This window comes from Miniopterus schreibersii (genome assembly GCF_964146895.1).
Source record: "Miniopterus schreibersii genome assembly, chromosome: 3".
NCBI classification, from domain to species: Eukaryota; Metazoa; Chordata; class Mammalia; order Chiroptera; family Miniopteridae; genus Miniopterus; species Miniopterus schreibersii.
The window spans coordinates 30,886,506-30,914,477 of NC_138103.1; the positions used below are offsets into that span (position 1 = coordinate 30,886,506).

At 41.2% G+C, this 27,972-nt stretch overlaps 1 protein-coding gene across 1 annotated transcript; it reads right to left on the reverse strand.

Annotated features, from left to right (window-relative positions):
- Positions 1 to 6,206: 6,206 nt before the first annotated feature.
- On the reverse strand, positions 6,207 to 27,455 carry ZKSCAN1 (zinc finger with KRAB and SCAN domains 1). Its single transcript, XM_081131998.1, has 6 exons — positions 27,307 to 27,455; positions 17,959 to 18,474; positions 17,422 to 17,575; positions 15,592 to 15,683; positions 15,183 to 15,309; positions 6,207 to 13,055 (listed from the first exon to the last, which is right to left on the reverse strand). Exons 2-6 carry the CDS (start codon positions 18,382 to 18,384, stop codon positions 12,163 to 12,165), a joined length of 1,692 nt encoding a protein of 563 aa, XP_080988124.1. The 5' UTR covers positions 18,385 to 18,474; positions 27,307 to 27,455; the 3' UTR covers positions 6,207 to 12,162.
- Between the last annotated feature and the right edge of the window lie 517 nt (positions 27,456 to 27,972).

Genomic DNA, 27,972 nt, shown 5'->3' on the forward strand with positions numbered 1-27,972 from the left:
GGGCTCAGAAAGGTAAGTAACTTTTCCAGTGTCATACAACTGATATGTGGGAAAGTCAAGATTCAAACTTGGCTTTCTTTCTCCAAAGCCTATGCTTTTAAGCTCTATACTTCCTCTGCATTGACTGGAAAAAGAATAAATGGCTAAAGGGAACAGAATCACTAGGACTGAGGGGAAAACCAGGAAACCTGCATCTATTCCATTAGCCATACATTTGTTGTTGCTTTGGTAGCGCTCTATCCAGTCACTTAGAGGATCTTTGCTTAGTAGTGTAACCAATGAGTTGTGATGCTGGATCTTGAAGGACTGCTCTCAATTCCAAGCAAAGGGGCCTAGAGTTGCAAAATAGTCATGCCAAAAGAAACCTTAAGGACAGTCTGGTAAAGCTCTTGTTTTCAGATGAAAACAATGCCTGGAGAAGTCATATCCAAGGTACACTAGTTAGATAATTAGTAGCAGAGCTTAGAGTAGAATCCAGATTCTCTAATTCAGTGATATGTCATTACTATGTCTCAACAGATTTTTAAAGATATTAGAAATATCAAGATGCTGTCCATCCAAAACATACAGTATTAAAACAAGTTAACCTAGGATGATCCATTATTTTCTTCCATTAATATAGCCATGACCATATGACAAGAGCACAAGAACAAAGGAAAAGTTAGCCAAATTGCTGGTAGTTCACTGTGATGTGTCACCCGCATTTCCTCTTCAGAATGGTTTTAATTTCCAGGAACCTCATACTCTTCCAATGAATTCATTCAACAAACATCAAAAACCTACAATGTGTCAGGCATTGTGCTAAGGCACAAGGGAAAATGAAAAATACACGCAGTTCTTGGCGGACATGTAATCAAATAGTTATAGATATGGTCAATAATAGAGATGAGATTAAGTGGTGACAATGAATGTGTCATCTTGGGGACCTACAATCTAACCTCTTGTAACATGCAAATATCCTTTCTATGACAATCCTCTGTTTCGAACCATTTCCATGGCAGGGAGCTATAACTACTTTAGAGGATCGTTCCCTCTTTTGGGAAATTTCTAACTGGTGAAAGTTCTTTAAATTAAAGCAAAAATCTGCATTCCTATAATTTCAACTCATTGATCCTAGTCTTGATTGATCCTTTTCTCTCACAGAATGCATGTGGTTGTTGTTCTTGTCCCTTTAAAATATTTGAAAATTATCACACGATTGTCCCAAAGATTACCCTGTGGAAAAGGAGGGAGAAAGCCAGGGCCTACAGTAACCACTGGTGCTACAAAGGGGAGAGGAACCCTTTTTCTTTTTCAAGCCAAATAATCTTTCAAGACAAAAGAGAACCAAGTAATATAGAGAAAGTAAACTGGGAGAGTATGGAGGTCATTTAAATGAAGACCTGTGGCCCAGCTGGAGTGGCTCAGCGGTTGAGTATTAACCTATGATCCAGGAGATCGAGGTTCAATTCCTGTTCAGGGCACATGCCTGGGTAGTGGGCTTGATCCCTAGTAGGGGGCGTGCAGGAGGCAGCCAATCATCTCCCTCTCCCTTCCTCTCTCTAAAATCAATAAAGATATATTAAAAAAATTTTTTTTTTAAATGAAGAACTTTGGACCCTCAGAGTGCCATGGTCAGTTCATGCATTTACATTCAAAGGTTCAGAAGCAACTTTCAGACATAATCATGGTCATGGTTCTCTCTAAAATGGTTGCTTTCTGGATCTTCCTCACTTCTGCCATCACCTATTTTAGCTGCCATCACTGTCCTTGGCCAGTAGAGGGTGATCAAATCTTGATTTCTTTTAGAACAAGGCGGGGTAAGCTTCAAAACTCTTGGCTACAATATTATTTCTGATCTTCTCTTTGTTTTAATGTTAGCCCCCCAAGGGATAGATGTGGCTCCACCTATCACAGATGTCCACTCTGGATTGGGCCACCTGCCTTCTCCTTAGTAAGAGAGGGTAGTTTCCTGCCAAGACTTTCACAAGAGCACATTGCTGGCTTGTTCCCTCAAGTTTGTGGAAGAACCCAGAAAAAACTTGCATACTCTCTGAATACAAGGAAATTACAAAGGGCATCTCGCCTAGCTCTCCCCCCAGTGAAAGATCCCTTCTTGCCCAGGACTCCCGAGTGTCCCCCAGTCATACCTGAATGAACTGATTCAGTCACCTGCTCTGGCTGGCTCTGCGAAAAGTTTTTCTCTTCTTGGTGACTTCCACTAGGGTCACTCCCGGTTGTGCAACTCGTGCCCTGCACAACTCCAGGGACCACCATTCATCTTATTATCAGGGAGTTATCAGGGAGTTGTATAGTTATTGCAACTTGCCAGCAGAAGGCAGAGAAGTTTCCTGAGGAAGGGTGGCCTTCTTTGAATTTGCCCCAAATCCTGGTAGCGGCTAGGCAGAGCTGGCTTTACTTATCTACATTATTCATTGCCATATCTCTTTCCTTTTATTATTCCCAACACCCAGCATATGGCCTGATAATAATGTTTGTTGAAAAGGATTTAGTTCTATTATTTGGAGCCAAGCAGAGCAAACTGAAATCCTCTTCTAAGATGACAGGCCTTCACATCTTTGAGGGCAGAGACCAAGTTCCGAGTGAGGTTTCTCCTCATCAAGCAAAAAACCCTTGGTTGCATACATGAGGTGGTTTTGCTTTTACCATCCTGCAGTTAGTCTGTTTCTCTTTCTCTCTGAGGAAAAAAAAAAATGTTTTTATTGATTTCAGAGAGAGGAAGGGAAAGGGAGAGACAGAAACATCAATGATGAGAGAGAGTCATTGAGAGGCTGCCTCCTACATGCCCCCCACTGGGATCAAGCCCAAAACCCGGGCATGTGTCCTGACTGGGAGTTGAACCATGCCCTCCCGGTTCATGGGTTGACACTTAACCACTGAGCCACAACAGCTGGGCTGTCTCTCTTTTAAAATGTGGAATCCAGAAGCAAAGCAGGGCACACAGTGACAGATAACCTTAGAGACAGCCAAGCAGCTCCTTTGTTTAAGAATCTGAAGTAGACCCCTGCCGGCGTGGCTCAGTGGCTGAGCATCGACCTATGATCCAGGAAATCTCGGTTCGAGTCCCGGTCAGGGGGTCAGGGCGTCAGGGCACGTGCCCCAGTTGCCGGCTCAATCCCCAGTCGGGGGCGAGCAGGTGGCAGCCGGTCAATGACTCTCTCATCATTGATGTTTCTCTCTCTCTTTCTCCCTCTCCCTTTGTCTCTCTGAAATGAAAGATTCAAAAAAATAATAATCTGAAGTGGATGACATGAGTAGTTTGGGACAAGAAAGGCCTCTTAGCTCTAGCCGGTTGCTCAGTGGTTAGAGCATCAGTCCAGGACTGAAGGGTCCCGGGTTTGATTCTGGTCAAGGGCATATATATCTTGGTTGCAGGCTCAATCCCCACCCTGGTTGGGGTGGGTGTGGGAGGCAACTAATCGGTTTCTCTCTCACATTGATGTTTCTCTCTCACTCTCCCTTCCACTCTTCTCTGAAAAGCAATGGAAAAAATATCCTCAGGTGAGGATTTAAAAAAAAGAAGAAAAAAAAGGCCTCTTAAACCTGTGCAGCAATTTTCATCAATCCAGGGAATATTTGATTCCTCAGAGGATTTGGGATGGCAAAAGGAATTCCATCAGCTGAAGGAGGATTGGGGCAGGGGAAAGAATTAAGCAAGGACTGGGGCAATTTGAGAGAATCACAGAGACCATCTAAGACTAAAATGGGCCCAGAGTCTGCGTCCTTAATTTTCACAAGACCTGACTTCAAGGTTACATGTTTTAGGGACTAATGAGACGAAGTACTTGGCCAGCATGTTTCACCTTAAAAAGGGAGACTTTAGCAGGGGGTGAAGGGTGGGGTGAGTGAATATTTGGAAGAGCTAGAGGCCCATGGAGGAAATAATAATAGCTAATGTTTTGGAACACTTATGGTAGGCACTACTGTAGGTGCTTTACATGTAATGGCTTATTTAATGCTTATAATAATTCTATATCCATTTTGCAGATGAGGAAACTAAGACAGCAGTAAGTGGTAGATAAGAAACTTGATTCTAGGTAAACTGGCTCCGATGCCTGTGCCTGCAGTCACGGGTGATGTATGAAGGAGGGCGCATTACCGAGTTCATAAAGGGCAAGGAACAAGGAAGTGGCGGGTTGCTGGAGTCAGACACATCTCATTTTAAAATCCAGCTCTGCCACTTAATGGATAAGCCACTTCACTTTCCAGTCCTTACTTTCCACATCTGTAAAATGGAACTGTCTTCACAAAATTGATATGTGGATTAGAGAAAATTCATGGTTATTATTTGTGAGTGGAGGAAGAGAGAAGCTGAAGGACAGAGGATGCAAACTGACGTGGTTTTAAGGAAACGGTCAAATACAGAAATGTAAGGAAGAATGGCGGCGAGAAAAAATACTCTGTCAAGAATACCAGTGACGATTTAAGTGGTTAAGAAAACATCTCAGGTACAGAGGCTTGAAGAGGGAGAATATCAACAGTGAAGAGATCAAAACAGTGGTTATGGTCCAATTGGTAGAGGGATTTGGGAGCTAAAAGGAAGGGATGTGGTCAAACAAAAGATACTTAAAATTTGGTTTTGCTCCTTAAAGCTACAGATTTGTGCTCATTCAAATGTAGAACAGATGTTGAGGGGTGAGGAGGAGCCTGGAGGCACCAGAGAGAGGCTACATCCCTTGGCAGGTGGCAAGGCAAGGGGCTGCGGGCAGCAGGAAAGACCAGAAAGTGAAGCACATCTGATGGCTGAGGCCCTTGGGACAGAATCCTGAAGGGTATCTGCTGAGAAAGGGCCAGGTGAGGCTGTGGTAGGAATGGGAGTTTGGGGAGGAGAAACCCAGACTGAATCCAAGACTAAGGCAGAGAATGATTGTCTGGCAGGGACAAGAGTAAGAATGAAGGCGGCCGTGTCTGTGTTTTCTTCCACAGCCACTGAGGCACAAGGATGGAGGAAGGAGGGGAAGCCAGTCCAGGGTTGAACTGGACTGGACAGAGTGAAAGGCTGAGCAGCTCTCGGTGGGGGTGAACCCCGACTCTTCACTTCGGGGGCTGTCTGCACCGAGGGCGCTGTAAGGCTCGGTCCTCTCCGCACCCAGGCCAAACTTGGCACCAGAATCGCTCATGGGGCCCTTGTCCACAGTAGTGACCACATTCAATAATATACTGTATTTCTTCCTGTTGCTTTCCACCCTGTCCCTCGCTTCTGTTCTCTGGACTTGCTAAAATAAATCTGCACACAGCCCTCACCTCAGGTTCTGCTCTTTGGAGGATGCAGGCTAAGATGCCTGTGTAAAAACAGTTGTTTCACACGTGCCACTTTTTCTTACTTAAAAAAAACAAAACATTGAGTTTGTTTCAATATATTATGCAATAACAAAACAAGGTTATTAGGTTAGAGGTCAGTTTAAAGGTCTAAACTCAGATTACATGCGGTACCCACCATTAGGATGTTCAGTTTTCCAAGTCATAAACTGCTCAAAGGTTATTAAACATGGGACGCTTCACGAATTTGCGTGTCATCCTTGCACCGCAGCCATGGTATCTTCTCTGTATCGTTCCAATTATAGTATATGTGCTGCCGAAGTGAGCACAAAGGTTATTTTTATGGTTCCATCTAATGAGAAAATTGTTTGGGGGGGGGATCATTAAAAAGCTCCTTTATTCTATGGCTTTTCATTCTGTTACCCTTTCCAAGAAGCTACCTAGCTAGAGCTCTAAGGTGGTGTTTTATAGGGAGCTCTTGTGAAATTACTTAAAACATGTCCATTTGGGTTGTTTGCGGGTCAGCTTGTTTTTAACTTTGAAATTATATTTTCTTTACCCCAAACGTGCATTTATGCAACCAAGGATGACAAAAAACAAACACCACAAACATTGTCACCTAGAGATGATAATTTATTCTTACCATGACCCAGGAGAGAAACAACATGAAGAGAATATTTGTTACAAATCCCGTTTCCTCCCCAACCTCACCACTCTTAATTTTTGTCAGATACCTCCTAAAATGGACCACTGACTATAAATGTGTGTACATTTTACTCTTCTGCCATTTCCCATGATTGAAACTTCAGTAGGTTAAGGTTTAAAATTATTTTCAATGGAGGAGTTCCCTAACTTAAAAAATAAACCAACCACTTTTCTTCTAAGATTCCATTATTTATTGAAAGAAACCTTTCTAGAGATGTTAATGAGGATTTTAAAAGAACAAATTCAATTTAAAAATAATTTATTGAACATCTACCAAGCATATGGACTCTTCAAAGACTTGTGAAAAGGCCAGGTTTTAACAGCAATAACTTAATTCTGCAGGTATACAAACACAAGTGTCTTCTTTCTGTCCACTTTATTCTAAGCTAAGAAACCAAGAATTGACAAAACAGGAAAGGTTTGTTCTATCCAGTCTATAGATAAACAAGACAATGCCTGAGTTAGCTCTCTCTATAGATTTACGCTTATCATGTTGAGCTGGTTGTAATAATCTATATTTAACTAAAAGTTAATAAAAATACATGTTCATTTTAAAATAATTGATTTTGCTTGCATATCCCACCCCTTACCCCTAAACTCATATATTTTTAGAACAAGATTTTCTTGCATACTCATAATCCACTTCCTCCCACCCCATCCCCTCATATATTTGTTCTCCTGTAAGAACCCCTGCTATTTGCAGAAGCATCTCTAAATCTACCATGCTTTGTCCTTGTCAGGGCAGACTAAAATCTTAAACTGTTAACTAGCTGAGGTGAGGGAAGGCAAGCACTGACCTCAACATATCCCCACGGTTCTTCCCTCCCTCCACCAGGCTGCCCCATTATTTTTCCTCAGCCAGGAGTGCAGGGCTGTTACAATCCTTCTCTCCTTCCCAACACACCTGACCTTGTCGGGAGATAAGTGATAGCAGCTGCCTAGTCCCTTCCCTGGATCAAAGGAACTTAACACCCAAATCTGAAACCAAATGAAATCCAAGTTTCAAAACCACCTTTCAATCACTCACAAATCTCATTCTTTATATCTTAAAACACTCATCCTCACTGCTTAATGAGTGCTTGCTAAAGGGAGAAAATACAATTTTAAGACCAACTAACTTTGCTGATTACTGTGTATTTGAAGTGAGTCATAATTTAGTAAGTGAAAGGGAGAATCTTCAGAGATTTAAAAAATTTGTAAAAGTAACAGGAGACCACTGTTTAGAAGTCAACTTAATGCTCACTCTTTACCTTCCACTGTTTTAGGGTAGGAGAAAAACATGAGATTTGTGGTGTCCACCATTAAATAGAACCAGACAATATAAAACAAAGTTCTCATGTTAAGACAGTCCAAAGTACTTCCCAAACTTTTGTTTGGCCTGCAGAACTGGAGATGGCTTACCTCCCTGTAACTTCAAGTTTGTTTTACAAAGCTTTGAAAAGTAAAACAAATAATTTCATTTTCAGATATAATAAAAAATTAACTTGAATAGCAAAATAAATGCTTTTAAATGTACAGTAGTGTGTCCATCCTAAAAATGAAACCCTAAATCTGTTAAGAAAATTTTTCAAATAATGTTTATTAAATTCTCCAGTAGTTGGAAAAAAACCTACTCTTATGAAAATCTACTTATACCACTCTGATCCTACATTTCACTTTGCAATCTGCAGACCTCCACTTTGTTTCCTAGATGGGGAATCTCTGCTCCCTCATATCTTTGAGAAGTTGCTCAGAGTGGGATACACAAAAATATGGCTCCTCCACTAAGTATTGTTGTCACTGTTTGACTACATTTTAATAGTTACTCCAATTCACACACCGAGTCTTCCATGAGGATGGTAGGATGAACCTGGTTAGCTAGTTAGCTTTAGATGAGTATATCAGCAAGACCAGGCTCTGGAATAAAAGGTGATCAACTCTAGGATAAAAATTAGGAAAAAAACTCTTTCACAGCTATAAATCTCCACATGCCCTCTCTCGAAACATCATAAACCAGTGGAAGTAAGCGGGCGCAGGGAAGGTACATAGCACAGCCAACAGGAACACTGCAAAACACTTCTCAGAAAAATTTTCACAATGCCAGGAACTGGACGAATCTGTGGCTATTTTCCAGGAAAGAGCCCGTCTTGGTATTTTCCTACCCCAAATTTTCTAAGCATAAACATTTTTAGTGGGGGAAGCAGGACTATGGTTTACAGAATCCAGTGAACTTAAGTGGTCCCACTGACCTTTCCAGCACTCACTCTCCCTACTCTCAATTCATCGACTCTTACTCCCCCGACAAGCTCAGAGAACCCACTCTCTTTGCTTAAAATGGTGACTGGCAGTTAAGAGGTCAACTTCCTGGCTTTGAAAACTCTCAGGAAGCTGATGTTTATAGGAATTATTTCATTTTATTGCCCCATTAACCATTTCAAAAAAAATAAATTTATTTTTATGTTTTTTGATTTCAGAGAGGGAGATAGAAACCTTGATGAGATAGATACATTGACCTGCTGCCTCCTGCATACCCTCTACCGGCGACTGAGCCCGAAACCTTGGCATATGCCATGACCAGGAAATCGGACCAGTGACTTCTTGGTGCATGGGATGATGCTCAACCAACAGAGTCACACCGGCCAGGCTAACCTGTCCCAACGCATCTACTAACCTCTTCTGATTTGATACAAGCACCAAACTATGAAGGTGTTTTCTCAGATTCCCCCCTCCTCAGTTGAGAGCTGATTTTTGTCTATAATCACATCAACTTTACTACTCACTCCAAAACTGCTCTTTTGAAGTGATGTGTTCTGTCAAATAGATTAAAATACATTATTTGCTTAGAATATACAGAATAGCAACAGGGACTGGAAGTACAAAACACACTGACATTAAGGTCATACAAAATACATAGAAGTACCCAACATTGACGATTTTTATAAGAAGTTGTACATTTTGCTATTTCCCCACATTTTTTTCTTCTGTGGATCCTCTGGAGTTAAGATTGAGTGTCCTCTGCAGTGTTTCTGAATTTCATTACAACTGGAACATACTGATGGAATTTTCTGTCCAAAGCAATGAGTTCTATACATGAAAGGTTACCTCATATATAATATTAATAAAGTTTATTTACAGTGTAAGCTTTCTGATGCTAAAGGCTGAGATGTGATTACAGGCTTTGCCATATCATCACATTCAAGAGGTTCCCTTCTGGAATGAACTCTCTGATGTACGTAAGATGTGAATTGTCTCACATAACAAACATATTAACCTCTCTGTACATATTTAGCAGTTTCACTTTTATGCCTTTAATAAAATACTAAGTGCATTCAACAAGATGCCTCATACATCTCTATTCTCAGGCTTTTGCCTTGCCTGCCAGGCCAGAGTAGAAACAAATACTCCACAACTTGAAGAACTTTACTTCTCTTCCTGGCAAGGTTAAGGTAATTGTTTTAAAAAGCCCTTCAAAAACTTCCATTAGGCTGACTAATATGCTACTGGTTAACTATAGAGTAAACTATTAACAGGCTTCAGCCAGTCAAGAACTTCTGAATGACTATCCTGAGCACTCATCACATGTTGTAAGCCTTTCTGACCATGGCCCAATTACACTTTGCATTGAGCAGCTGATAAATGCAATGAAAACAGTTTTAATCAACAGCTGTAGCCTGTTTTCTTCAGGAAACGTATCTTCAAGTAGCTGCTTCAAGGAGTGCATCTGCTGAAGATCTGAAGCAGCCACAGCAGCTATCCCACATAGTACAATGTCCCCCCCAAATGGGAATTAAATGTGGGGGCACAGGTTATTTTAACTTTCATTAAAAAAAAAAAAAAAAAAAGAGGTTGAATTACATCAGCATGTAGTTCTGGCTAAAAAAAAATAGCCAATGTAGAACCAACAAAGTTCTTTCCCTCTTAAGAGCAGTCAGTGCTTTGATCGGTGCCTGGAGTTAAGCAGTTCACTGCTTTCAGTTGCTTCCCAGCAGCAAGTTTTTGCTTAAAGCACCAACGGTTTTCTACACAGCCATCAATCACTGTGGCTCATTGTGAAGAAAATCCTAAAAGCGTTTCTTCTACTTTCACTTTACTATAAAACGTTCCTTAGGTATGCGCTTCTGTAGTATCTTTTCTATTTTTCTTAAATTGAATGGATAGAAATATTCTGGTCACCAGCTGACTTCCTTGAAGTTTTCCCAGGCAACACTGATGAAACTGCTTAGAAACTATAGGGAAACTCTGGTTGGTCCAAGTTATAGAGAGGCCAAAGAATTACTGCTGTGCAGATTTTAGTTTGGTCTGGAGCTGAGGCCACAATTGCCCTCACCTCATTGGTTCCCCACAAAGCCATGCTGTCTTATGGGCTTCAGTTGTTGGTTAGCAAACAAAATGATGAGTTTTAGTTCTGTTTTGTGATGGAAAATCTCAATCTCTCTGTGAGGGTCGCCTCTTATGGGGATAGTCTTCAGGTGTGTTCTTATTCTATGTGTCTAAGTTCCTACAGGGCTGTCCACAATCTTTTGCATGCTCTCATGATCAGAGTCATCTCTACCCGAGTCCCTGATGACTACCTATGTAGCCCCCAATACTTGAGTCTCTTTTATGTGTATCTGAGAAGTCTGTCATTAGCTTCCAGGCAGCCAATTGCATCCTCCTGCACAGATGATGGAAAAGATCCAAGTTTTATAACCTCGCCTTAGTCTTTAGAGATGAGAAAGGACACTGTGTAGTATGACTCTGATACAATCAGCCACATCTTACTTAGCAAGTTGGTGAACTTCTTAGAGCAACTAACACATTTAGCAATGGCCAGCTAACGATGTCAAAAGCTTTTGTGAAGTTTCTGGAAAGTGTGGGGGAAAAATGCTCCCTACATCTTCTTTTTTCTGAAAATCCTAAAATTTTCAAAAATTACATAATCTGAACTATATTACTTAAAGTTACAAATGTCTTAGAAAGTGCCCATATCATCGTATTGTTCAGCAACTGACAAAATTCTAAGATCTCTGCCATAGAAAGATGTCAAACAATGGCCTCAGTAAGCTTTTTATTTTTCTTATGATGACGATAATGTAGTCATTTCTGACATTCCATGGTATTTACTCACTAATCCATGTTTAGAAAGTCTATGCAGGCAGCTAAATGGTGCCTTTCTTTTATGTTTATGACAAAAATAGCATAAGACCCTAGAGCTTTAGCATGCCTCAGGCTCCGAATGTCCTCTTCAAAAGCTGGGCCAGGCTACCTATTTCAGGTACTCATGATTCACAGGGCTTTATAAGTGCAAAAGTCCTTTTAGAAGTCAGCTATAATGAGTGCCTCTTATGTGTTCAGCACTGTGCCTAGTGCTGTCAGGGATATAAACATATCCCTTGTCAATCAAAGCATCTCTTCTGGGGGGTGATGAAAACTTTCATACATGAAACAATGAAGGATTACAAGACAGTATATAATCAAGTGCTAACTTGCGGAAAAATGCATTTCAGAGTGTGATTAGTGCTTTAGGGATTTCTTCCAGAAGGGAGAGGTGTTCTGAATCATTGTTGCCATTTCAGTAGAACTTATCTCAGCGCAGAAGATAAAACCATCTACATTTGTGGCAGTCCTTTGGAACTGTAGACTGGTGCACATACCCTCTCTTTCAGGAAGAGATAGAAATCTTTGGTTTGATACTGATCAGCACAGTCCTAGATTTCTATAGCTTTGGTAGGCTACCAGTGATCATATACATAATTAGTTCAAGCAGCATGTCCCAATGTAGTTTTTGTTTTAACTGTCCCTCTTTTTTGAGAAATATGGTACAGCAAGATGTTGGCCAACCAGGGCTTGTTTGCAGCAAGCACTTTAAACCTCAGTATCATTTTTACAGAGCCAATTTTAATCTTTCAATTCTATATTGCGGTTGCTGAGAGTCCAATAGCGTCTTAAAGGTATCCTTATTACTACAAAATTGACATTTTACTGTGTGTGCTTTTATCTCATACAGAAATATCATGTGGCTTATCCATATGATTACTTTTTCCCTACAGGGGCTGCATTGAAGAATGATATGCCCATAGACTATACAAAGGCAGAACACTGCTAATCTAACTATAAGGATCCTTAAAAGTGTGATTTAAAAAAAATCTGTTGAGGATGTTTATTCCCTTCCATGAGCACACATCTCCGAAATAAATTTAGAAACAAAAGGGGGGAAATGGCTTGTGACAAATTCTCACTTTACACACAGCTTTTCAGGAATGCTCCAAATGCATCAAGGGAGGCTGAGCTGTACTCAGAGGCTCGCTCTCTGGTATGGATTCTGTGATGCAGAGTGAGGGTCGAGCTCCGGGTGAAGGCTTTGCCGCACTTAGTACATTTATAGGGCTTTTCACGGGTGTGAATTCGCCGATGCAAAATAAGGTATGAGTTTCGGTTAAAAGCTTTTCCACATTCGCTACATTCATAGGGTTTCTCCCCTGTGTGGATTCTTTGATGTTTTGTAAGGTCTGAGCTCTGGCTGAAGGCCTTCCCACACTCGTTACATTCATAAGGTTTCTCTCCAGAGTGGATTCGCTGATGCAGAATGAGATTTGAACTATGACTGAAGGCTTTGCCACACTCATTACATTCATGAGGTTTCTCTCCCGTGTGGATTCTCTGATGCAGGACAAGGTTTGAGTTCAGACTGAAGGCCTTCCCACACTCACTGCATTCATAGGGCTTTTCCCCAGTGTGGATGATTTTATGGCGAATAAGGCTTGAACTCCTTGTGAAGCATTTACCACATTCATCACATCTATGAGACTTTGTTCCTGTCGGAACTTCTTCAGGGGTATTAAAGTTTGAACTCAGACTGAAGCTTCTTCCCAATCCTTTACCCTTCTCCCTGGGACCTCTCTCTCCTGTGGTTGTTTTTTTTTCCTTGATTGAAGCTGGCCCTGAATCTTTCTTTTCTTTTCCAGTTTTCTCCTCAGGATTCCTCTGCTGCCTTTCTGCTATTCTGCCCTGCTGTTCGCGTTTTTCTCCAAAATCTTTCTGGATTCTTCCTCTTGTCTCCCCATATGATGCTGAGTCTTCTGTGATTTCAGCCTTGGAGGTAGACTCCTCATTCTCATTCCTGCTTTCACAACCTGACATGATAAATAGAAAATACAAATAGCACCTTTTTCTTTTGAATCTATAGGTTAATCAAGTGACATTGTTTTCCAGGAAGCTCCTACATGCCTGCAAAATGACTTCACAGTATTTACTGAAAATAAAATAGAAGAAAAATAGAAAGAAAGAAAAAAAGAGAAAACAGGGAACAGAGTTGGGAAACCAGGGTGCAGGAAGAGTGGAAAAGACAATAGAGGGAGTGTGCAGAGAGGACAGGAATGAACAGATCTACTGGGGAATGAGCAGAGGAACAGAACCAGTTAAGGAGGGAAGGGATAAACAATGAATAAGAGGTTAACAATTCATAGTTCCATTATTTGGTCACCTGATAATTAATTTGAAGAAACAAATATACATTTTTAAAAAATCATGTTCTGTTTCTAATATAAGAATTTATGAGCTTAAAAAAAGAATAAACAGGTTTTTCCTAGAAAATGATAAGTGGTATCAGCAGAAATAAAGGAATAGTGTTAAGAAAGGAAAGTGAAAACACCTCCATTCTGTGAAATTTTTATCAACAAGGAGATGGTTAATGGGCAAAACAAGAAGCTCTGAACTTGGCAAGTTACATGGACCTTCAGACACAGGAAACAGTTTCTCTCCACTGGGCAGTATAGCATAGAGCTGACAGAGATGAAGGTGAAAAAATTGGTTGGGGCATTAGTAAACATAATTAAAACCTTCACCAAAAGACAACTGAGAATAGAAAAGAAAATGAAAACAATTCCAGAGATAGCCCATGAAGGAGACACTAAAAGACAACAAAATTTTACAAATGCAGAACTAATCCTCTCACTTTAGCAATCAGCACATTAAAACATGGGATTATTTTAATTGTTGACTGCTAAATTCACTTTAAGTAGAGATTAAAAATTGTTTAGTAAACATATATTACTTTATATGTTTACATATATTCCAACTCTATTCTTTCTTTGGCCTTAAGAAACTTGTCCAAGAAGGTCTGTGCTATCCCAGACAGGCCCTTGAATGCAACTCCTGAGGGAGCTGAATAATATTTAACCCCTGACTATAGTGATAAAATAGCCATAAACAGTAAACCAATTGTAAGAAAGAGGAAACTGGTCTACTTCTTTTGAATTTCAAGCCAAGGTCCTTGACTATCTGGATAGTTCCCAGATTGAACCCAATTTTTTTTAAAGTTATCTCAGAATAGGTAATACCCAGCTTATAAACAAGGATCAGTTCTTTGCCTTAATTTTCACCTAATCCAAGAAACTATAAATCCCAGTTTTCCCTATGGTTCAAAGCAAAATCTGAGGTTTCTTTAGTAGCATCCTTTCTTTATGAAGTTTCCCTTCAATTGCCCTCCCTCTGCCCTCCCCCTGTCCTCCCCAGGTAGAAGCCTCATTGTGGACTTCCCTATGCCAGGACTTGAGAGCTCCTCTACAGTACTATCTCTCAGGGGTTGAGATCTAGCAGAGACAAATGGGAATGTTTGTCAACTTTGTCTCTTTATCTTGTATGGTCAATGCCTCTTAGAACTTCTTTGTCCTTACTATACACCCAGGAACCAGAGCTCTTCATAGATTACTATTAGGTTTGGAAACTGGGAATCCTGATCACAAGGGAGGTACCGGCTCAAGTTCATAGAATTATGCAAAGCTGTCACAGACCATGGTCCTCAGGATGAAGATGACAGAAAGTCCACAGAAGAATGCTTGCTTGGAAGGTTTAGGAATGTGGTCCCAGGTTAGGATTAGAACCAATGATCAGTTCTCACTTAACCGTCTACACTAGGAAGTATGGATACTCCCCCAATACAGGCACCTAAATTATAACCCACCGGGAGTAGAGAAGAGGGGAAGACTCAGAATACAAGAGTATATCTGATTTCAAACAGCAAAAATGACCTAGAGATAAAAATAAAGAAATAAAACATCTCCTTGTAATCAGGGAGTCACAGTACCAGGCTTTTGGAGTTAAATGAATACAAATGTTCTCATTCTCTATCTGGTCTGAAGGAAGGGGCTCAGTAGTCTCTAAATCCTTCTCAACACTCAATTGAACATGTTAGAGATCCCACAACTAAAAAAAAGAGGTAAAACAATCTTATCAAGATAATAATCCTGCATCAGTCTTACCCTGGGAAAACACGTTCCCATAATTCTCCTGCCTGTTGTCCCTATTGAGATTCCTCCGAGCCAGGTTCTGACATCCCCATTCCTCCAGGATGAGGGACACAGCCATGTCCTCGATCTTCACCATTGCCTGAAATAATATGAGATCCCCACACTCAGTTCTCCAAAAGCTCAGGGACAAACCCACTGCCCAAACCTGGAGCAAGGGATAGAGATGGCTACAAACTTACAGGGTGCTGGGAAAGAAAAGGTGACCATACCAGGCTCTGGTGGATTGAGGGGTAGGTGGGTGGGTCTACTCTGTGGGCAAGGACATCAAGAGTTGAGTGTCCTGGGCAGAGGCTGTTAAAAGACCTCCAGGAAGAGAGGCAGATTTGAGGGGCTCAGGAGGGCAAAGGGACCCACAGCTCACCTGAGAATCTGCCGTGAATAGTGCAGATGCCATCGCCTGGTCTCTGGGACTCCCCTCATGATGAGGGGCAGGAACGTGGGTGGCAGGGAGAGCTGAGGGAGGAGAAAGGAGCTGTGAGTAAAACCAGCTCTGCTCTGGGCCTCCCCTCAAACAAGGAGCTCTCTTTTTCCTGCACCAGCATGTTCAATGTTCAACTACATAATAGATAACTAGAGAGAATTAAACAAGAAAAAGCATGACCTCTGTTTTCCTAAGGCTTCTATTCTTAAGCAGGACAAGGAGTCATGTAAAAGGATCCTTAAAATTACCTGGTCCAACCCATATGTTTTAAAGAAGGAGAAATTGAGGCCCTGAGAGGGTAAACAACTTGTCTAAAGTCACACAGTTAAGAATGGCAGAGCCAGATCTAGAACCCAGATTCCTACTCTCAGCTACAGAAGTGGGTAACATTCAGCCCATGATTCAAGCCTGGCTCAAAATTTAATTTTCTCTAGTCCAAGGAACAAGTAATAGGACATCAGAATCCCATTTAGTTGTAAAAAAACACAAGGTAGGAAGGGAGTCTTCCTACTTCTGGGTAAGTTTTGCCATTTTTGTCCCTCTACTTTCCCCCCTCACTTATCCAGTTTTTTTGATAAAATGCATACATGGTTCTAAAGTTAATGAGACATTTGTAAGTATATAAAGGTATGGGTTGACACTCATCTAGTAAAAGGTATCTTTACTATGTCATATAATCATACTAACTGCAACAGATAAGAACAATAAGAAAAATTTTAACCTGCAAAATTAAAATCCTCCCTTGCCAAGTAACATTGGAGAAATGAATCTGAAACTGAATTACTAAACTTATAACTATTTCAGATGGTACAATAATAAAATAATCTAAAGCCAAATGTACAAAAAGATTAAGTACCTAGCACTTTAACCTTCTGGGAGTTAGGAAACAACTGTGGAAGATGAACAGCACAGAGGAAATTGAGAATAAATGCATATGCCTCAATTCCTTAAAGAACTATTTACTAAGTAACAACTGTATATACCAGGGTCTCTAAAACTGCTACTCTGGTAACCTAAAGATCTGATATGACACTTAAAACCATGAATAGCGTCTTCATTATCCTGATTTTCACCCCCTGTAGAGTGTGGAGACCTTATATACCCTAGAAGTTCATAAATGGGTAGACAGTGGTGGGTTAAACATCACAGTGTATTGGTTTACATGGATTTCTCCAGCAGATGAATGCTCACTACCCTCCAGAATGCAAAGAAGAGAATGCTTCCTGAACTCTAATAATTAAACAAGTTTTTATCTATATGATCCTGAAACGATGCTTTTCCTCATGTTCCTCCACCAAAAATAAAATTTTTCCATCCTTTCCCATTGTTTGAAAATTCTGAAAATAACCTAGAAAAAGAGTGATGTTATACAATATTTTTATACATTTAAATAAAATGAATTTTAAAATGGATTTTTTATAAGGTAATTTATGATGTACTATAGTGTTTCAAAATCCAGGCTGAAAGTATATCATCTCTTCCCGGCATTTGCCTGAAAAAAAAATCTGTTAGATATCAGAATGCTAACAATTCAATAAACAATGTAATGTCTACCCAAGTTCATTATGCACATTTCATCTACTTCCCTAGTAACATTATTTAACTCCTGAGATTGGTCTGTAAATTGTATTTCCCGTAATATTTAGTAATGACAATAATGTATAATAAAAACAAGCATGCTTCTTTATTACAAGCACTTAGCAACATAGAGAGGGCACACCTATCTTGAATAGTTTGCTTCTTTTCCTGACAAGAAACCTTGTGTCTTACCCCGTGATTGTAAGAGGCGGGGTTTCCGAGATGAATGCTTGAAATGGGACTGGGTGGCCTCATGATGAAGGTCAAAGCTCGAGGACTCCTGTATAGGATCCAGAGGCACCATTCCCCTTGCGAGCATCTCAGGTCCATGAACTTGACCTGGGACCTGAGGACAAACAAGTTGGGCTTGTGGGTAAATCACTTTTTAATGAGGACTTTAAATGAACAAAAAGAACACAAGTATGCCAGGAAGCAGGGGAGACAAGGCCAGAATACTTTTTAATATCCAAGCAAAGCAGAGAGAATAACTACTATAAACTACTAATACTAGCTTATATCAGTAGCTTATACGTTATTTTACATATATAACATTATACATGCATATGCAACATATATAGCTATTATATATTATATAAGTAGTATCATATGTTAACACTAATGCTACTCTAATACTAAGACTACTGCTGCTAGCTTTAAATTAGTAACTTTCTCTTTGTTCCAGTCTCAAAGTCCACATGCTGCTCACTTATAAGTTTCACCTCTTCTCACCTGCTGTCCTGATAAATCAAGCTCCAAATCTTCCAGAAGGGTCACAGCCTCCTCCCCACTATCGGGACGGTATTCCTGCAGCCAGACTTGAAGCTCCTTGGGCAGGATGGAAAGGAACTGCTCCAGCACCAGCAGCTCCAGGATCTGCTCCTTGGTGTTTATTTCTGGTCGTAGCCACTGATGACAAAGTTCCTTCAGTCGACTCAGAGCCTCTCGAGGCCCAAAAGTGTTCTGATAACAGAAGTGCCTGAAACGTTGGCGGAAGATCTCTGGGTCAGGAGGAGGAGTCTCCTGCAGGCTGGAATCCTGACCCCACATGTGGTCTTCCTCATCTTCCTCTTCTACCTTCACTATTACGATACCATCCTTCTCCTGGGCAGCCTGGGGGGACAGACCAGTGGCTTCCCTTGATTCAGCAGTCATCATTCAGGCTCAGGGAACTGACTTGATCCAAAGCGAGCCTGTCCTCTCCTTTCTGTCTTGGAAGATGTTCTCTGATATGTTTCTGTATGATTCCTGAAGTATTAAAAAAAGTATTTATGAAAAGTGACTTGTGCTGCTAACACTTCATACAAGGCTATACATCAAGGCACTAAGAATGCCTCTGAATAGTAAAGGGGGAAAAAGAGCCTTTTTTCCCTCTCACTGCTCACTTTATATATTAAGGTTTGCCTCCAATGGGCAAATTCCACTTTCAGAGTGTCTGCCTGAGTCTGAGTACTTTACCTCCAGGAGGACAGCAGGTTATGACATCATGCCTTTACAGTGCTTAACCCTGTGAGAGCTGAATGTCAACAGTGCAGGCAAGAGACTTCAAGCAGTACATATACAATCTTATTTCATCCCACAACAATCCTAGCAGGTAGGCATAACTGCTAGTACCATTTTACAGATGACATGGCTGAGGCCTAGATCACTTAAGTAATTTGCTTAGAAGTAGGTGGCTACCTACGTAGTGGAGTCAACAGTCACACCAAATTTGAAGCCATGGAATTGCTAATCTACCATCTAACTATTTCTATTATTTTCATGAGGACTGTGGTCAGTCTAAAGGGAAGAGTGGGAGCTCCCTCTTCACTCACACAGAGGGCTGCCAAGCTGGCCTCATTCACGTGTTCACTTTTAGGTATTGTCATGTTTCCTGCTTTATCTGACACCAGTTTGTAGAATAATGGGTTATTTCATCTCGCTTAAAAAAGACAAGCATGGGGACTTGGGGAGTGGGTGGAATGGATGAAGGGGTGAAATGTACAAACTTCTGGTTATAAATTAAGTAAGTCCCGGGGATGTAATATACAGCATGGTGACTATAGTAATACCATATTGCATATTTGAAAGTTGCTGAGAGTTGGTCTTAAAAATTCTCACCATAAGAAAAATTTTAACTATGGTGACAGATGTGAACTAGACTTATTGCGGTGATCATTTCACAATAAACACAAATGTTGAGTCTATGTTGTACATCTGAAACTAATATAATATTATATGTTAATTACATCTCAAAAAAAGGGACAAGCTTTAAAAGAAAAAAAAAGGGGAAGCTTTAAAGATTCTTACAGAGAAACTACAATTATGGGAAATACTAATGATGCAAACACATATGAACAAGAAAATAGCACAGCTTAAGTTTCTATCTAGAGCAAGATTTTACTCAGCCAGATCAGCAGGTAAAAACCAATGTCACTCTAAATCAGACAAGAAGTCAACCAATCAGTGAGAAAGCAGCTGTTTTTCAAAAAAGGGGATGCAAGGAAAGAACTACTGTGAGAACAGATGTATGCTGGAAAACATACATTGTTATGTAATTTTAACTGCCAAAAATGATTAATTATCCTTATTATTTACTCATTTTAAAAACTTGGAAATATTTTCTAATTTGTTTAAAAAATCTCCCAAATGAGGGATTTTAGTGGGTCTTAAGCCTGTTTGTTAAAAATATAAAACACCTTTTGATTAGTTTGTAAGAAAAGGTGATTTAAGGTCATGGAAAATGGAAAAGTACTAGCTGAATTTCAACAACAAAAACTTAGCATGTTTGGTGGGTGAATTTACTAAACAGTCAGTCTACAATGTGTTTCTTCCATCTGAATTGACAAGTCTTTATGAAGTATCTTTTTCACCTCTACAACCCTCACAATTAAGCATCAAATTCAAGTTTTAGAGAGAGAGCATCCAATTGCTGTATCACAATGAGTTAAGTCAAGAGTTTTAAACTAGCGAAGCATTTTTAATTACATGGCTTTCACTAAAAAATTATTAGTAATTTTGGTGGCAAAAGTATATATAAAGCACAAAAGTTATTTTTAAAGAGCACAATTTAATGTATTTTTTTATTATACAAAATATTGGTATAATAGTACATGTATATACTTAAAAAAAAAATATTGATTTTAGAAAGAGGAAGGGAGAGGGAGAGGGAGGGAGAGAGAGAGAAACATCAATGATGAGAGAGTCGTCATTGATCAGTTGCCTCCTGCACGCCCCTGACTCGGGATCGAGCCCACAACCGGGGCATGTGCCCTGACCAGGAATCAAACCACGACCTCCTGGATCTTAGGTCGATGCTCAACCGCTGAGCCATGCCTGGCAGGGCTATAATTTTTAGTTTTTAACTGATAGGAATCTGTGACCACAAAGAATATTTTAATCTACGATCACAGGATTAGTCTCTCATTTTTTTGTCCTTAATGAAAAACAGAAATCCTTATTAAACTAGCAGTCTATAATAACAATTAAGAACATTACATTCAAAAAGGCTTTCAACTTAAATGTAAAGGAAGTGGGGGAATTAAGTCATTTCTTCAATGACATTAAACTGGTAAAAAGTCCTATTGCAAACCATCTTCTAGCCCTTCCCTTTGATTCCTTCAGACCTGTTCTGTACTCTGCCCTCCTTGTTGTGGTAAATATTTTGTTTTTAACTTAAGAGCAGTTTTCCCAATAAAGTCCTTATAGCTACAATGATTCAATTTCCTAAACATTTCTATATATCCACAATATGCAAGGTATCCTGCTAGACTGAGGAGAATAAAAAGATGAGAAGCACAAGTCCTATTTTTACACAAATAATTACAGTATAAAGTAGAATGTGCCAACTGTTCTAAGGAGGTTTCAAAAGCAGTGCTAGAGGAGCCCTGAGAAGTAATTTAACTGGTGCATTAACTAGGCAGCTTCTGGCCTGGCCAGTGTGGCTAAGTAGTTGAGCATCAACCTATGATCCAGAAGAGCAGGGTTGGATTCCTGGTCAGGGCACATGCCTGGGTTGCAGGCTTGATCCCCAGTGGGGGATGTGCAGGAGGCAGCCGATCAATGACTCTCTCATCATTGATGTTTCTATCTCTCCCTCTCCCTTCCTCTCTCCAAAATCAATAGATATTAAAAACAAGAAACAAAAACAAGGCAGCTTCTGGGAAGAGGCCTCCCTGGAACTGGGGCATCAGAACAGCCAAGACCTCTAAAGACTGCTACAGGAACAGGCAGCGAGTAGGTAGTCCAAGAGATCATCCCTTTGACTGGCTTAACCCAACTGGAGGCTAAATAATTCCTACAAGCCTTGGTTTCTTCCTTTTTATTCTGGAAAGTCAAAAGAAAGACTATCTTCTTGCTACGTCTCCCACAATTATTTTCCACCACCCCAATTCAAGCTCAGTATCTCCTGCCTAGTATAGTGCCATAGCCCCATACAGTTTCTGTAGTTTCAATTTCTCCCTGAACAACATACCAAGACCAACACAGTATTGCCAACGTATGTTTCTTGTCATCACCTCCCTCCACTCCAGAATCCTCGATACCTATCAAGTTAGCATTCAAACACACTGTACTTTCCTACCTCCTACTACTTTTCTTAGTAGTAATCCCCCATATTTCAGCCAATCTGGCCCATTAATGTTCCCTAAGCACAGGGTGTGATTTTCCATTTTCACGCCTTTTCTGTAACAATTTCCTACCAAATCAACTGTATTGGTCAAATTTTAATGCACCTTTCAAGATGTATGTCTCCTGACATTCCAAATTACAGTGGTACCTTGGTTTTCTAATGTAATCTGTTCGAGAAGACCGTTCGAGTTCTGAAACGTTCGAAAACCGAGGGAGCAACAGCCCACAGCTAGGCCTCAGGGTCTTGCCCTCAGCAGAAGCCACGTGGCATGTTCGACAACCGAAACATTTACGTCCAGGTTTATGGCGTTCATAAAGTGAAATGTTCGTCAATGGAGAAGTTCGAAAACTGAGGTACCACTGTAAATATCTTCCTCCTTTGAACACCTTTCTTTGTTCCTATCTTAAGTACTTCCTTTGTCCTATCTTAAGGCACTTATATTCTCCTTGTATTATTATTATTTGGGTTGCAGTTCCTATCTCCACCTCCTAACTTTTAAGCCCCTCAAGGACAGGGAATCTTGTCTTCTTTGTATTCATCTCCTACAGCACCTGGCAGAGTTTAATTCTGTTAAGCTGAATAGAAGAAATAAGAACTACTCAAACTATTACAGCTCCCCCTGCCATCTTCTTATTGCCTTTAGTGGCAATTAGTGATCAGATATTCTACTAATAATATCTCAATCACTCAGGCTCAGAATCTCACCTTCCTTTACTCCTCTCTTCTTCTTCTTTTTTTTTTAAAAATATATCTTTATTGATTTCAGAGAGAGGAAGGGAGAGGGAGAGATAGAAACATCAATGATGAGAGAGTCACTGATCGGCTGCCTCCTGCACGCCCCCAACTGGGGATTGAGCCCGCAACCCGGACATGTGCCCTGACTGGGAATCAAACCCCAACTGCCTCGATCCTAGGTCGACGCTCAACCGCTGAGCCACACTCGGCTGGGTGACTCCTCTCTTCTTACATGCATTCAGTCTCTAAGCACCGGAGAGAAACAATTCTTTGCTCATACTTATTTTTCTATATAGTCCCATGAAGTACAGCTTCCTCTCTTTGACTCACTGACTTCATTTTCTCCCCATGTTCACTGCACCTCCTACCCTTCAGATTATTCTTCCTAAAATTCTATAGCCTTGTAGTCAACAACCTCCAGTACCTGATCCTTTCCCCCTCAAACTTCCATTTCCCAACAATTTCTCCTCCTCCCCTGCATGAATCTTCTCTGCCCAACAAAATGAGTGTATTCAGTCTTTCCGAAATATGCCTTGTATTTTGACTGCCATCTTCTTTTCACATCATACACAATGTCTACTTATCAGAACTAAGCTAAATGCCCCTTGCCCCTCATCGCTGTTCAATTCAAGCAGCCTCTAGTGGGCATAATTGTAAGAGCCAATACTTATTCAGTGCTTTCTAGATTAGGTATTATACTAAGCATTTCACACAACAATCTTAGGAGGTAGGTACAATCATCATCTCACTTTATAATGACAAAATTAAGGTTTACTGATGTTAAATAGCAGACCCAAGGTCAAGCAGCAATTTGAAAGGGAGAGCCAAGATTTGAAATTAGGTCTGTGGGACTCTTCAGTTCAAAATCTAACCATCATACCAAAATCACTCTGTCCCAACATGTGGGGTACAGAAAGACTTCTGTGCATATAGATTCTAAGACGAAGGCCTATGAAGGATGACCACTTAGGAATGGGCTTCATCTGACATCCACTGTTTTCACTAGAGAGCTGTGCAACTAAAGAGGCACAGATGTAAATGGGAATTATCTAAAATCAAGTGGGTATGGCCCGGCTGGGCGTGGCTCAGCGGTTGAGCATCGACCTGGTATCCAAGCGATCGGGGTTTGATTCCTGGTCAGGGCACATGCCCGGGTTGTGGGCTGCAGCCTATCAATGACTCTCTCATCATTGATGTTTCTATCTCTCCCTCTCCTCTCCCTCTCCCTTCCTCTCTCTGAAATCAATAAAGATATATTAAAAAAATAAAATAAAATCAAGTGGGTATGGCTTTCAAACAGGGCAACTGAGCAATACTAGTGCAGTAACTAGCCTAGCAATCAGCAATCTTTTAATGAAAATTCTATCCTGTCTTAGCTATATTAAGAATAAAGGAAAGGAAACTTGATTTGTACCCACACCTAGGCCAGAGTTTTAAAGAGTAAGATACTCTTTGAGTCAGTGGGACTTAATAGGAAGAGACTCTGAAGAGGAAGAGAGACGTAAAGGGACATGAGGGCATGGGTACATTCCCTCTTCTCCCAATTTCAATTCCTTTCCTTCATCCCCCATTTCTCTACTCCTACTCTGGGCAAGAGAAGTGTCAACAACAATGGAATGGCTGGGTTTTTAGTTATTCCAGATGATGTGAGCACACAGCTCTTTTCCTCTCTAAACTCCTGGCTCCAATGGTCTGTGCCAAGCATTTGCTATGAAGTTCTCACCCTCTTTCTATTTCTGTAATTTTTCATGCCTTTCCTCCTCAACTGGACTGTTGCTAAGGGTATGCTTCTTTGTACCTATTAGACCACTTAGTAGGATTCCTTGCAAGCACTAGTTTTTAAAAAATACTTGACTAAATTTACGATGTTACTATTTTTATGCCCATTCATACAGCATTCAATGTTGTCCTCAAATTGGCTACTTGGAAGAGTTTCATGAAGCTGCTCTACCACTTACCAGCTGATGATTTTAAGCAAATTAATCTCTCTATGTATGTTTCCTCACTTGTAGAATGGGGATAAAAAAATAGTATTTCCCTCATAGAGTTGTTGTGAGGATTAAATGAGTTAACATATGTAAAGAACTTAAGAGTGTCTGGCCGGCCAGCGTGGCTCAGCAGTGGAGCATCGACCTATGATCCAGATCATCAAGGTTCAATTGTAGGTCAGGGCACACGCCGGGGTTTAGGGCGTGGTGGTGGTGGTGGTGGTGGTGGTGGTGGTGGTGTGTGTGTGTGCGCGCATGTGCACATGCGCGTTTCTCTCTCTCTCCCTCTCCCTTCCTCTCTCTGAAATCAATAAAGATATATTAAAAAAAAAAAAAGTGCCTGGCATTTAGTAGACACTGGAAAAGTATTTTAATTTTTTTCAGTAAACTTAAGACATGTAACTTGTACTTTCCAATTTCAGCCTACTTAAAAGATTAAGCAATGGGAGAAATCCTGCCACAGTGAAAGCAGCACAGGTTAGAATATCTGAATTCTAGGCTCTCACAAATAAGTTATACATCCCTGAGTTATTTAACCTCTCTGGCACTCAGTATCCTTATCTGTTAAATTGGGGGAAGGAAGGAGGGAACTAGGAGGAGAATACTACCTCTGGGGTCCTTCTATGCTGAAAAACATTCTGACATTCTAGCCGATTTAGATAAGATTACCCCCAGCAACTAGTTCTCACCAAGGATAAATACAAACTATTTTCTTACAAAAAGGGCTTGGTGTTACAAATTCACTTTATTCCACAGACTATTTTCTAAACAGGCCATTATTTTTTCCAGGGTGTATTGTACTCTTCAAAGTTTAAACAAATTGCCCTCCTCCTCATTTTTTTTCCTTTAATCCTCACCTGAGGATATTTTTTTCCATTGATTTTTTTTAGAGAGATTGGAGGGGAGGGATGAGGGAGAGAAACATCCATATGACAGAGACACATCGATTGGTTGCCTCCCACCTGCACCCCAGATCGAGGCTGCAACCAAAGTAGAGCCCTTGGCTGGGAACTGAACCCAGGACGCTTCAGTTCGAGGGGTGATGCTCTAACCACTGAGAAAACTGGCCAGGGCCCTCCTCCTATTTTTTAACAGAGCTATAAACTGCTTTAAAATATTAAAAAGGTACCTTAAAAGACAGCTAGCTACACAAAGAATACTGATACTTCCTCAGAATGAAATGGTAAGATTTAACACTGTGTATTTAGATGCAATATAGCCCAGCCGGGAGTGGCTCAGCGGTTGAGCGTCGACCTAGAATCCAGGTGATCAGGGTTTGATTCCCGGTCAGGGCACATGCCCAGGTTGTGGGCTTGATCCCGTCAGGGGAGTGTGGGAGGAAGCCGATCAATGACTCTCTCATCACTGATGTTTCCGTCTCTCTCTCCCTCTCCTTTCCTCTCTCTGAGATCAATAAAGACATATTAAAAAAAAAAAGCAATATTAAGTTAGAAAAAACTTAAATGCTTAAATCAAGTAGAGAATAAGCAAAAGACTATGGTATTAAGTAGTTAGCTTGGTGAAAACTGCCTGAAATAATGAATAAGAATATTGCATAGTAATTCAGAGTCAATACAACTTGGAGAAACCTTCTGGAGCAAATTGTCCTTATTGTTCCCTACGTATCAGAGCTATTTCATTTGGCCAGCACTTATAGTAATAGTGCTTTGTTGATCGGGTTACAATGAATTCTCCACAATTCAATTCAACAAGTATTTATTGACCACCTCCAAATCCGCCTAGCACTGGCCTGTACAATAAACGCTTTCTTTGGTCCCAGGCCATATAACGTTCACTCTCTATAATGAAAGTATCTTATTGTGCACTGCAGGGAGGCAAGGGGAGGGGGACACTGTCAGGGTAAATTGTAGCTGAATTTTTCAATTACATCAACTAAATTAAATTTCAAAATTGGAAGAGCCTTTTGAGTGAATTTAATTAATGACAAAACTGAGAGTTGGCAGAATGTCTTGTCTTATCCAAGGTCACTCAGGTAATCAGTCTAATGACACGGTGCAATTTCCACAAATTTTCTCCACTCTCACTCACATCAACTCAAGCAGAGTAGCTACCCAGAACCGAAAAATACACCTAAGCTTCCTGGCAGCTTCTACAGCCTTCAAAATATTCCATAAAGCTGAAAGAGAGCGTAATGTATACAATCTCTACTACGTATCACGTTTTTATCCACTCTAACTAAGCTTCAACTACTCTTTAATCACCGTTCAGGGGAGGGGTGGAGTGAGGATAAGCAGTGATCTGGAAATATGCATGCTGCACTTCAAAACGTGCCCATTTCTCGGCCTCCCACATTTTTCACCTTAAGGTCCTGAAGGACCCCGGGGGAAAAAAAAAATCTCACTGGAATCAAAGCAAATGGCGACGAAGGGAGAGCAGAAAAATCAGGAAGGGTCGTAGGTTCTCTCGCGACCCTGTTCTCAGAAACGTCAAACGACGATGTCGACACTGTGGGCTACAGGCACGGAAGGGGCCCGCAGCCGGCTTCTCCCCAGTCCCCGAGTACCCCCAGTCACTAGACCCTCACCCCTTCCCGCCTGGACCCGGGGGTGGGACGGGTTCCTGGGGGACGGCACTTCCTACAGCGGGGAATGGGGAGGGGACAGGGACTCTCTTTACATTCTGGCAGGGCCGCCTGGAGGGGACCCCGGGGCCGCAGCTGCAGAGCCCACCCTCACACACCCCCCTGCGGCCCTGCCCGCCCTCCACAGAGGCCGGCCCAAGTCTCACCGTGAGCCTCGGGGGCGGCCTTGGGGTGCTGGGAGACAAAAGGGAGCTGACTCTGGGGCTCAGGCCGGCCGAAGGGCGCCGCACAAGGACCTAGGCCCTCCGGACGCCTCGACACAGACACAATGAGTCACAAAGGCCGGAAGTGTGTCAGCACCTCGCCTTCCGGGACTGCGCTGCGCTTCCGGGTCCTCTCTAGGAGCTCGGGAGGATTTTGCTACTCGGTTCCCGAATCGCTGGACTTGGTCCCTGTTTGCTGGTGGGTAATTAAGCCTCCACCTTTGAGTTTCCTGCCATCAGCTTGTGCGCCCCCAGTTAATGCTGGGGACCGACGAGAAGGGGGTTCAAGCTTTATGAAATGCAAACAGACTGTTCAGCTCAGATACCAATTCATCTGAAAATGTGGTTTCTCCCATCTCAAGTAGTAATAATTATAGTTATTATCAAGCAATAATAATATTCAGTAATTGTATGTCTGTGGCAGAGGAACTGAAACCAGGGTGTAGAGAGAGGAAGATCAAAGTGAAGCCATGAATGGCTGGTTTCACAAAACTGCCGTGGTAGCTTCTCTTGGGCCCCGGAGATGTTTGCCAATTGAGTGGGCGGTATTTTCAAATACTTGGCGGGTGGACAAAGGACGTCTTTCCACAACAAGTTAGTTATAAGGTT

Coding starts and splice junctions, on each gene's coding strand:
- ZKSCAN1 (XM_081131998.1), bottom strand. CDS start 18,384: ATGATGACTGCTGAATCAAGGGAAGCCACTGGTCTGTCCCCCCAGGCT. Junction 17,576..17,958: donor TTGATTTATCAGGACAGCAG/GTGAGAAGAGGT, acceptor GTTTGTCCTCAG/GTCCCAGGTCAAGTTCATGG. Junction 13,056..15,182: donor TGGGAACGTGTTTTCCCAGG/GTAAGACTGATG, acceptor TTATCATGTCAG/GTTGTGAAAGCAGGAATGAG.